Raw genomic sequence first — 12,072 nt, 5'->3', positions numbered from 1 at the left:
TGTCTAATTGTGAGGGACGCTTAGCTGTGGCCTCAGGAAGAGAAGGAAGTGAGTTTGTAGCAGGCTCTGCCGTGGGATCAGATGCCACCATCCCCAAACGGCTGGCCAATGACCCAGCTCCTTTTCCCACCAACCTGTTTTGTTTCATCCCCACCGACTGGCAATGCCTCCTTTAACCCTTGCTGAGTTCCTTTATTTACTAGTCCCGGGTGCTATTCTCATTCATGGATTCCCAGGTCATAATCACACTGTTTTAATTAGCCAGGCATTATATTTTGGTTTTGTTTTGATATTACTATTTTTTGAAAAATCATCTGGCCCAGCTGGGCGTGGCTCAGAGGTTGAGCATTGACCTAGGATCCGGGAGATCGAGGTTCGATTCCTGGTCAGGGCACATGCCTGGGTTTCGTGCTGGATCCCCAGCAAGGGGTGAGCAGGAGGCAGAGGATCAATGATTCTCTCTCATCATTGATGTTTCTGTCTCTCTCTCCCCCTCTCCCTTCCTCTTTGAAATCAATAAAGATATATTTTTAAAAAAAAATCTGAATCATCTGACTTTTTTTTTCAGATGAGCTTCAGAATCAATTTATCAAATTTACTTAAAAAAGGAAGAAATAAGCAAACAAAAACCCTACAACCCCTCTATCACATTAAAAATATGTTCCGCTTGAAAAATATCATACTATTAGAGAAAATGAGCATTATTGGACAATTGGTGTCTCCTGACTCCGAGGAAGTATGCTTTTAAAATAGCAAGCTTCCCATGAAGCAGTGGCTAACTGTCATTAGCGGGGCATTGATAAATGGCTTGGTGTTTGCAGTTCGTATTTCGACTTCAACTCTATTTGTTGCATTAGCAAAATGAGGCTCATTAAGCCTTATTCTCCCAGCCTGTCTCCGGCTCCGCAAGCCTCTGGGCGCACTGGCCCTCACTGCCTTGTCTGGAAGGGTGCAGCCTTCCCTGCATTACCCTGGAAAGCTCCCCTCATTCCCGCACCTCCCGTCCGAGGCGCGAACTTGTTGCTCGGGGAGAGGCCGCATCTGTGCGCGGAGCCAGCGCGCCATCTGTTCAAGTGGCCGGAGTTCATCTTATCGCCTCCTTTGTGGAAGGGCTCGTACTGTAAAAGTGCGTGTTATTGAAAACATCATTTTCCTCATCAGTATGCTTTCTTTCTAGCCAGATCGTAACCTGCCAGAAATCTACTGAGCGTGGAGTGAAAAGCTTTTCAGAAGAGCTGTTCTTAAGAGATTAAATGATTGCCATCTCTGTCCCATTCCTTTTATCTCATAATCAAGTTCAAGATGGCACTAGACGTCTCCGCCGAAGTGATTATGTATTTGAAATAGAAATGGCTTTATCTCCATTCATATTCCACACTGTCGAAGGTAGGATCAGCCCCTCTCCCCACTGCATTTACATTTATATATGTTTATGGCTCTTTACAACTGTCCACAGTATTAAAGGATCTAAGTACTTTTCAAAGGCTACCAATGGCTAGCAGGACTTGGATTGCTTTGTAAATTTTTCTGTGCACAAAGCCACTAGTTTGTATAATAACATCCAGCTTAGATCCATGAGAATGTAGAGCCGCATAGAATCTTAGTAATTGTGGCCCAGTCTTTCCACTTGACAAGTGAGGAGCCCGTGACTCACAGCAGCTGAGACACTGGCCCAGGGTCGCAGCCTCTCTGAGACAGCAGCTCACGGCCGGCCAGCCGTTCCTGGTGGACCACACTGCCTTCCTGCCGCATTCAGGGTATTCCTATTACACAGATACGGCCTGGGGGCAGAGTGGGAGATCCGGGCACCCAAAAAGGACAGGAACTAGACTTTTTATGACGAGTTCAAAGATGTCCACTCTGGCTTTTGTTCTTTATCTTTAAAGCTGTCTGATCTGTGCTGTTTTCTTACATCCCAATTTCTCTTCCAGAGAATCAAACCAAGAAAAGAGATCCCGTCACTATTTATTAGCGGCTCTGCTGAAACACTTGATAGAGAAGGGCCCTGAAACCATTTGCCGGAAATGAGACTTTGGGCCCCGTGTTGATTGCATTTATCCACATGCCCGCAAGTAGTCAATCGTCAGGCGCACTGAAATTACAGTCCTTCCTCCTTTTAAAATATTTCTAGCTTTCAATAAGACTCCTCATTTTTAAAACCGAGTAAATAGGAAAAAGTGAGTCATTATTTATGGTTAATCACTTTTGCCAGCTGTGACTGTATTTCACATCCATTTTTTTCCCTTTTCTTGGACTAGAGAATCTATCTTGTCACTCTTTAGGGAAAACACCATATTGGTCCCATCAATAGCCTCTTTTAGCACATAATCACAGTTAAGGCACTGTGAACAGAGATTTTTTTTGGATACAGGAAGAAAATTACTTCCTTAGAATGCAGAACTACAGAGACTTAATCCAGAATCATGCAATAGCACCTAAAGAGAAATAGGACTTATTTTAGAGTTCCTTTCAAAATGGAATCATCATTTCAAAAATGTTATATGTATTGCTGTATGTCTACCAAGTTCCAAATACTGCAAGGTTAATAAGAGATTTCAGATGGGATACCTGGTATATCAGGACACTGATATTTGCAAGTAGCAGGAAACCCATCTCAGGCAGCCTTACAACCCAGGCAACTCCACCTTCAGGCATGGTTCGATTAGGCTCTAGCTCTCTGCTGTTCTTCTGACTCTTCCCCTCACTGTGTAACTCCATTCTCAGGCTGATAATTGACACTTAAAAATGTACATAAATTTTTGGACCAATGCACCATTGGATCTTAGAGCTATTGGGGAGATTGCACCCTTACAGTAGGAAAAGGACTGTTGTAATACCAAGCCTCACTTCTGCATCCCAGCTGTCCAATGAAAGAGCTTCTTTCTCAACTCCAAACAAAATTCCTTGGCTTCATTATGGTTGGCCCAACTCTTTACCAATTAGTAGTGCCAGGGGAGGAAGCTATGTACTGATGCTATGTACTTAAGCCAAGGAGGGTGAGATTATGATGATTGGCTTAGGCCAGTCAAATCCCACTTCTGGAGCTTGGGGTGGGGATCCAGCCACACCAGGCACACAGCAGCTGCAGAACACAGGGGGGTGGGGGGGTGGATGCTGGGGAAGGAACCGACAATGTCCACTGCGTCTTGCATCTAGTAGGCTGAGCCAGGTCCTAATGAGGCCGAAGTTTGCCTGGTTTCTGTCAGTCTTTGTTCTTGGTCTGGTTGTCCTTTTGTCCTTCATAGCTCATCCTAAATAGCCAAGTCCACCACCTGCTCACGGCCAGTCTGTGGCTGTACCTGTGCATCCAAAAGACAGAAGAACTCTCTTATATTCAGGAATATAATGTCCTCATGCTGAAGGAACACTTGAAGTCTAATAACACTATGTATTGTTAACAGACTAAATATTATTAAATAAGACATGAATATTAGACAGAGAAGAGAATACTGCTGCTATCTTTTTCCAGTTAACTCTGATATTAAAATTGCCTGGAACTTCAAACATCAGAGCTCTTCTTAAAGGCAATGTTTAATTTGCTCCTAAAATCATTTTCCAAATAGAAGAACACTCTAGATCAGAGAATAGATCATTTCAAGTAGTGAGATCCCTTTCACCTGAGTGAGAATCTGAGCATGTGACAAGCTATGGCTGATGGCAGTTTAAAATGCCCCATGAGAATGTCATCTCTCAGATGAACTCTCTGCTGTGTCTTAGCCTGGGTTCCCCCTGGAAAGCAGAGCATTAGGTGAGGGCTCGCGAGCAGGAGTGGAAGGGAGGGTGAGGGGCGCCAACTCAAGGGCCTGGTACCCGGTTTGGTGTTCTGTGAGCCACTGGAGCTCAATCTCAATCTCACCAGAGCCACGAGCTGCTAGAACAACCTCCAAGTTGTCTGCCTGAGTGAGGGCCAGAGCGTTAATCCATTGGCGCCTGTTCCCTCCTTGGTCAAGGGTTGCCTATGGGACTAAGTCCTTCTTTTTCCATACTTCCAGATCTTTCTGATCTGTGTGAGGGCCACACCCGGGTATTAGAGCAGCCCCAGGCCAACAGCAAGAGGCCCAGAGGCCCTTGGTGCAGGGTGAGAGAGGGGCTCCAGCAGTGGCTGGAGACCGTGAGAGGTGGGGCACCAAAGGAGTCCAACACACTCTGAACCTAGGGGCCCAGAAAAGACCGGAAATCATCTCCACATCTCCTTTGTCTTTCCTGCATGTCTCAGTAGCCTAACACATGTCTTTAAAAAGGTAAAATTAATAAACTGAAGTGAGTAGAGCCTGCAGAACTCTCATCAGCAAAGAGGCAAGGACGGGGTGGGAGGCACCAGCGGGTTCCTCCTGAGGAGGCTGCTCTCTGGAGAAGCCGTCATCATCGCGTCTTCAGCTGGCGAGTCCTCTCTTCCCCAGCAGGGGCTCCCCACTTAGGGGGTGATTTTTACCCTCCCTGTTCAGTCAGCATGACAGCTTTGTCCCTAATGTAATGGCAGTTTTGACTTGAGTTTAAACTATTCTGCAAAGAATCAAAAAGAAGGAGCTTCTCTCTCCCTTTTCCCCACCCCGCAAATTCCACTAAGGAAACTTTTCTCACTGAAATCTTTGTATCCACATTAAGTTTCTCATTTGTGCTTCAGGTGAATCAATACGGCGTCAACTTTCAAAGCCCTGTGTGACTGTCACAGTGACTCACAGTAATTGCTGTCTGTCAGTGTCTTTGCTGGGAACATAGATACATGCGCCCGTCATTGGCTCTGTTGCTGCCACCAGGAGCTGGCCTCCCAGTGGGGTCTTCTCTGGGCTCCATTCAAAACCTTAGTGGTGGTGGGCAGTTATCTGCATAATCCATCCCAGGAACACGTAAGCCGCAGCTGCCCCTGAAATCATTTGTTAAAAAAACAATCTTTAAAGCAATTATTATAGTAAGTGCACATGTAGCTGGATGTTCCAAAGAATTGTCTCCAACTTTGGTTCCTGTAGCTCAGTGGCTTTCTTTCCTATTTTTTTCTTTTTTTTTCCTTTCTTGACTTAGAGAGAGAGAAACATCGAATTGTTGTTCCTCTTATTTATGCATCATTGGCTGATTCTTGTATGTGCCCTGATTGGGGATCAAACCTACAACCTTGGGGTATTGGGGTGATGCTGTGACCAACTGAGCTACCCGGCCAGGGCCTAGCTCAGTGGTTTTCAACCAGGGATGATTTTTGTCCCCCAGGGGACACTTGGCAATGTTTAGAGGCAATTCTGGCTGTCACAACTGGAGAGGGGGGAGGGTACTACCAGCACCTAGTGGGTAGAAACCAGGGACACAGCTGCACGTCCTCCAGTGTACAGGACAGCCCCTCAAGGAGGAGTTATCTAGCCCCAAACAGCTGAGGTTGCAAAACCCTGCTCTGGCTATTGAGGATTCATACTTGAGAAATAAGGTCACTTGTTTAGAAAATTCAGAATAAAAAGAAAAAAAGTATTCCTTTAGTTGAAAAAGATATCAGTGTTAAAGAATATTTTAAGACATTACTCATAAGACAAAGTTTCTGTTGAGAGTGTAACCTTCAACTTTTACCCAAATAAATATAGATGTTATAAGGCTACAATTATATGTACTAGTTTGTGTTCTGTTTCCACTGAAAAATGTCACTTTTATAGTCTTTATATCATTTGTATAGAGAATATTTCATTGTTTCACTGTAATGAAATCCAACCATTTCCTCTCTTTTCTTTTCTTTTCTTTTTAAGTAACTTGAGCAAAAGCGACTATTCCAGTGTGAAACCTGGCTCTGGAGAGTTGGCCATGGGGTACTCTCTCACCTTATTTTACAGCAAAAAGTATTTTCCAAGGAATAACTACTTTCAGAACATTACAAGAGATTGTTACGATGTAAATATTTTTTAAAATTTATCTTTATTGTTGAAAGTATTACAGAATCCCCCCCCCCACTGGCCTCTCCCCCCTACATCCCCCCCCCCCCAGGCCTTCACCACACTATTGTCTGTGAAATATTTTTGTACCAAAAAACACGTTTTGGGCAACATTCACTATTTACATATTTTAATTTTTTTATTTTTAAAAATATATCTCTATTGATTTCAGAGAGAGGAAGGGAGAGGGACAGAGGCAGAAACACCAATGATGAGAGAGTCATTGATCGGCTGCCTTCTGCACGACCCTGACTGGGCATGGAGCCCGCAACCCAGGCATGTGCCCTGACCGGGAATCGAACCGAGATCTCTTGGATCCTAGGTCGGTGCTCAACCACTGAGCCATGCCAGCTCGGCTATTTACATATTTTTTAAATTAAAAAAGCAACAACTTATGTTTCTCTTCAGAGTGTATTAGAGCAACATTATGGCTTAATGAAAGATTTGCGGTGTGAAACTGTCTCCTTCAGGGTGGGCCCCGAGCCTCTAGGTCACAGGAGCCCATCTAATCTGGGCTGTTGAAGTTCACACAGCATCATAAAAAGGGACAGAACAGAATCTTGCCTAACAAATCAGGATGTAAAAGAGGCAAATGCTAAGGCTCATGCCGATGAAAGTAATTATAACCACTTACATGATGAGTCAGAAAATGCATTTTAGCAGGCATGAAAACTGTCGGAACTCAGCAGAATAGGCTGAGTCTAGCCCTGCCTGAAATTCTCCATGAGACCCAGTGTCATCTGAGGTCTTTCTACACCTCCAAGTCTAGATAGTATTGCCAGGAACCCCTATTCCACAGCCTGTAGGATTTTAAAGCACCCCCCAAGATTTTTTGCAAAGCTCTGGATGGCTTATGGATCTGAGTTTTTATCTCTCTGAATTCATTCGGTTGATAGATCGTCTTAACCATTCCCCACTTGCTGCTCTTGCACCTGCTCAGACCAAACTCATCACCTAACTCAACACAGACACCCCAAACACGCCCCCTCCCTTAGAGTATGTGCCCTTTGCACCCCTTGGCGAAGAAAGAGAGAGGTTATACCAAGTAATACAAACAACCTTGAAGCACACAGCAAGCGTGGCAGTTACCGCAAGGACTTCTGATCACTGCGCCACTGGGGAATTTTTCCTGGGCGAGTTCTACTTGTTTGGGATCCCAGCCTCCCCCTGCATCTCTCAGCCGCCTCTCCCTGCACCCTCCCTTGTCCTCCTTGCCACCCCCTCTGCCAGCGGTCCTCGGTTGTCATACTGACCTACGCAGAGCATTCAGCTCTCTGGCGTCCCTACTCCCAAAACCAATTCTGGGTCTTTTGCTTTTCAACAGCAAGCAAACCAGAAAGTCTTTCAGGTAACTGGACCTACATTCCTAAAAGCAGTTATTATCAGTAACAATTTATATTCTCCTGCACATCTGTATAAGCTTTGTTAACTCCTCTGAAAAACCAGCTTTGAAACATAAGCTTGTTTATATGTCTACGGTGGATACGAACCGAACGACACCGGTTTGAACTGGAGGAGTCCACTTACACGGATTATTTTCAATAAATACTGTAAATGTAATTTCTCTTTCTTGTGATTTTCTTAATAGCATTTTCTCTTCTCTCGCTTACTTTATTCTAAGAATACCATATATAATACATGTAACATGCAAAATCTGTGTTAATGGACTGTCTGTGGTATCGGTAGAGCTTCCTGTCAGTTGGAGGCTATTAGTAGTTAAGTTTTGGGGGAGTCAGGCTAGTTTTGACTGCGTGGGGGTCAGCGCCCCAACACTGTGCTGTGTAAGGGCCACCGTGTCTCTGTCCACGCGCTGGCGCGAGAGCAGCCCCGGGCCGATTGAAGCGCCCGGGCTCCCCCGCAGGCAGCCCGCCCGGGCCCTGCCTTGGCGTCCAGCTCCCGCCCCGTGCCCCTGCCCTGTCCAGCCTGCCACGCAAAGGCCCCCGCCCAGCGCCCCGCCGCAGCCTCGTCCCAGAGCTCACCCCTCACTCGGTCTCATACCGCGTCCCTGTTGTAAAACGCGGCGGGCATGGAGGCCGGAACCGACAGTGCTGTGGGCCCTGGGCGACGGGTCCCAGGGGCATCTCCAGTGTGTGATTTCTCTGGCTCGGTACTGGGCTCCATAGCAGCAGTGGCGACGTCCCCGCTCTCATCCCCCGTCCCTCCCGGAGGGCGGCACATACTCCGCCGTGGGGCCCGCCGTTTCCCCCCCAGTCTGCTGTGCTCGTTCCTTCCACAGCCCAGCCACTCTGCAAAGGCCCGTTGCCTGCTCTGCGCCAAGCGGGGCACAGCAGCGAACAAGAGAAGGTTCTCGCCACCCTAGGGTTTATTTCTAATCCGGGTGACGGGCGTCGGACTGGTTTCATGCTGAACGCATGTTGGTGACACCGGACAGCATACTCTCATTTCATAACCGGAGTAAACTCCCTTTAGGGCCGAATGCTGCGAACAGAAATAGTACAACTTCTTTACATCGCGATGTTTTCATCTCCTCGGCTCGCCCCTAACTCTTCCCGCCACTGTACCTGCTCCTGGCTCGCCCTCACCCTGCCCGCCAACTGCACCTGCTCCTGGCTCGCCCTCACCCTGCCCTCCAGCCGCACCTGCTCCTGGCTCGCCCTCACCCTGCCCGCCAGCCGCACCTGCTCCTGGATCGCCCCTCACCCTGCCCTCCAGCCGCACCTGCTCCTGGCTCGCCCTCACCCTGCCCACCAGCCGCACCTGCTCCTGGCTCGCCCTCACCCTGCCCACCAGCCGCACCTGCTCCTGGCTCGCCCTCACCCTGCCCTCCAGCCGCACCTGCTCCTGGCTCGCCCTCACCCTGCCCTCCAGCCGCACCTGCTCCTGGCTCGCCCTCACCCTGCCCTCCAGCCGCACCTGCTCCTGGCTCGCCCTCACCCTGCCCTCCAGCCGCACCTGCTCCTGGCTCGCCCTCACCCTGCCCGCCAGCCGCACCTGCTCCTGGCTCGCCCTCACCCTGCCCGCCAGCCGCACCTGCTCCTGGCTCGCCCTCACCCTGCCCGCCAGCCGCACCTGCTCCTGGATCGCCCCTCACCCTGCCCGCCAGCCGCACCTGCTCCTGGCTCGCCCTCACCCTGCCCGCCAGCCGCACCTGCTCCTGGCTCGCCCTCACCCTGCCCGCCAGCCGCACCTGCTCCTGGATCGCCCCTCACCCTGCCCGCCAGCCGCACCTGCTCCTGGATCGCCCCTCACCCTGCCCGCCAGCCGCACCTGCTCCTGGCTCGCCCTCACCCTGCCCGCCAGCCGCACCTGCTCCTGGATCGCCCCTCACCCTGCCCGCCAGCCGCACCCGCTCCTGGTTCGCAGGGCGCCGGGCGTGTGGGCTCCGTGAAGCCTGCCCTCTTCGGAATAATTCCATCTGCCGTGAACAGCGGTCTATCTCAGCTTTTAAAATTATAGCTCTCAGATGCGATTTCCTCTTCACGCTCCTTGAAGCAACCAGATCTGCTCAAGCATAGGTGCGATGAGGAAGAAACCTGGGGGAGAGAGTGTTGTACCGTGTCTCCTGCTAAACATAAACGCGGCGTCCCTCCATTCACCGAATGACGTGCCACCCAGGCCTGTGCAGAGCCCGTCCTGTCAGCTCCTCGCGCTGCACCGGCCTTGTTAGGATGAGGGCCCGGCAAAGGCGGCAGGGAGGACAGGCAGTGAGGGCAATTCCAGCGAAGGCTGCTTGCTGAGAAAGGCAGGCAGAGGGGTCCCCCTTCCTACAGCACACGCGTCTCCATACGTGAAAAAAGACCGAAAAATATCACCAGAAGCCATTTATTCTAAACATCACTTTTCTTTGTTACCCACTTAAGTCACCCTCTGATACGCAGACGTCAACCATACCAGTTCAGAGCGGAAAGAAAAAAGGCCGTTTATCTCATCCAATTCCTCGGGGGGGGGGGTACTTAGGCAATATTAAGGATCTCCAGTTATCTAATTTAATAAAAGGCATGGTTTCTGTTCTGTAGTCAGTAACATGTGATTCTGATTATTTCTAATCCCTTAGAAGGGATCTGACATCCTGCGTTTGGTCCTGTATAGCATGAAATCGTCGTGTATATTTCACCTAGAGAAGTAACTGGAATAATGGCCTCCACACTCGGCAATCATTTTACACTAACACACTGCAACATGGTTGTGCCCTGGGGCAGAGAAGTGGGGATTTTTCTCTGCTTCAAAAGAATGAAAAATTATCATCGCTCCATCCAGAACCATTACAGACTTCAGAGACTTTGGCATGAAATATTCAGAAAGTTGATTTTAGAATTCAATATTTTAAAAGCCTGCTTTAAAACTATTACAGTGATTAGTGGCTCTGTTATGTGGGCTAGTCTTTGTTTTAAGAGCTCTGTGTCATGGTTGAAACCGTTTGTTGTTTCAACAGGATATAATTTGCATAAGGCATGTAAAGCGTTGTTTTAGAATGCCCCCCAAAGAGGAATTGTGACCGCTACTCATCAGTTATCCTTTCAAACATTCTTTTCAAATAAACAATACTTTTACTAGTATGGCTGAATGTGTGGCTTAGGCCGTAATTATGTCCTTCTGACATGTGGTATTCTGCCTGCGTGGGTGCCATTTCTCTGCTCTCTGTTGGGGTGGCAATGGTCCTGTCTCAGGGGTTCTGGGCCAACCCCACTAAGGCACCCACACCCTCAGCCGACCAGCCAGAGGCTCCCATCTTCACCTCTCTTTATAGGAGTCAGAGAAGTTGATGGGGAGTTTGTGAGGGTTTAACAGAGCCTACAAGGCCACGAATGGAGCCAGTGAGAACTTCAGGAGCTGGCCTTAGCCACGTGGAAATCGCAGTACAATCCTTTCTCTCCTGAACGTCCTATTTACGCAGGGAGGCACCGTGCAATAGAGAGAGTATGGAGCCCTGGTTCTGGAATTTAATGATCCTGATTTGATTTCCAAGCCTGCCACTCACCAGCAGTGTGATCTTGTGAAACTACTTACCCTCTTTAAGCTCAATGTTTCTATCCGTAGGAGGGCCCATCCTAGCATCAGTGCACAGAACCAATGGGAGACGGAATGTAAAGGCCACTGGTGTGGTGCAGGGTGTCAGTCACTGGTCCCGTGATTACCATGCCCAGAGTGTTCTGACCCCTTACTGGTTTATCCCCCATTCCTGTTGGGTAATGCATATGTATTTATTGATATCTCACAAAAAGAATTTGCAAAATGACTAGAAAAATCGTCCTTCTTGCTTTTCTTACTTAACCTGTGCATTGGCTTCATTCCTTTAAATGTGTTGAATATGTTATTTCAGCGGGTTTTAGTAAATACCTTTCTCTTTCCTTCCCGCTTATCAATGTAAGGAAAAAAGTAGGCATCATCCTTAGCCTTCAAGTAGATACATATGTGCCTCTCCCATAAACATGCAAAGAAATATTCTGATGTGCACCTGATGCATAAGTGTAATGAAAATAACCTGTAAGTAACTTCTTGTTTCATTTTCTAGGGAAGTAGATCAAGACTCAGATGGCCTCGTCAGCTTTAAAGACTTCGAATATGCCATGAACAATGGGCAGAAATCAACCTAACGGTGTGAATTGCTTTCAGCAACTTCCAGAGAGACCAATAGATTGCCATGTATTTAAATGTCAACATTCACTCTACCAATAATGGAGTGCTACATACTCGCGATTAAACTCTTATCACGGTTTTCAGATGCTGATAATTGCTGCGTCTCAAAATCCTAGAGGTGGTCATTACAGGTAGTTTCCTTCCATCCATGTGCCTGGCAGCACTGAGCCGGGCTGCTGCTGTGGCTCTGCCACGGGGGAGGTCCCCAACCCCTCTGCTTCTCTCTCAACCCCCACTCTGCAGGCCGGGATGCTCCACTCCTCTGCTGGTTCTTGCCACCCACCTGAGCTCCCTGATTCTTATCAATTCCTGACTTCAGGAGAAGAGTCACTTTTTCCCGCCAATGGGCCAGTTTCCTTCATGCCTTCAACTTGGTTGAACAAATAATAGCACCTACCTGTACTGCAAGCTCACTGTGTTCCAGGTAATGAGCAAGGCGTTGGAATACAAAACCTTAAGACTTCTCTAAGATAATGTAGCCAGAGTCAAAAGTATCATTGAAAAATGGCCCCAGGTCACTGGCTGTGCAAGACAGGCACCAGACTGGGCTGACACTAGGGAGCCTTCT

The 12,072-nt window shown here is 48.2% G+C and overlaps 1 protein-coding gene across 2 annotated transcripts in view; it reads left to right on the top strand.

Annotated features, from left to right (window-relative positions):
* EFCAB11 (EF-hand calcium binding domain 11) overlaps positions 1–11,583 on the top strand; it is a 108,230-nt gene extending 96,647 nt beyond the window's left edge. The window contains exon 6 of one of the 2 annotated variants that reach the window (XM_081123793.1): positions 11,380–11,583. In XM_081123793.1, the coding sequence (XP_080979919.1) occupies positions 11,380–11,461 (82 nt within the window). In that variant the 3' untranslated portion in view covers positions 11,462–11,583. Of the gene's footprint in view, positions 1–5,723; positions 7,471–11,379 lie in introns of those variants that run through there. The other variant, XM_081123791.1, reaches the window with a different exon arrangement.
* Positions 11,584–12,072: the final 489 nt, after the last annotated feature.

Source organism: Miniopterus schreibersii (genome assembly GCF_964146895.1).
Source record: "Miniopterus schreibersii genome assembly, chromosome: 1".
Lineage (NCBI taxonomy): Eukaryota > Metazoa > Chordata > Mammalia > Chiroptera > Miniopteridae > Miniopterus > Miniopterus schreibersii.
The sequence above is the reverse complement of the archived record's forward strand: the minus strand, read 5'-3'. Positions and strand labels throughout refer to the sequence as shown.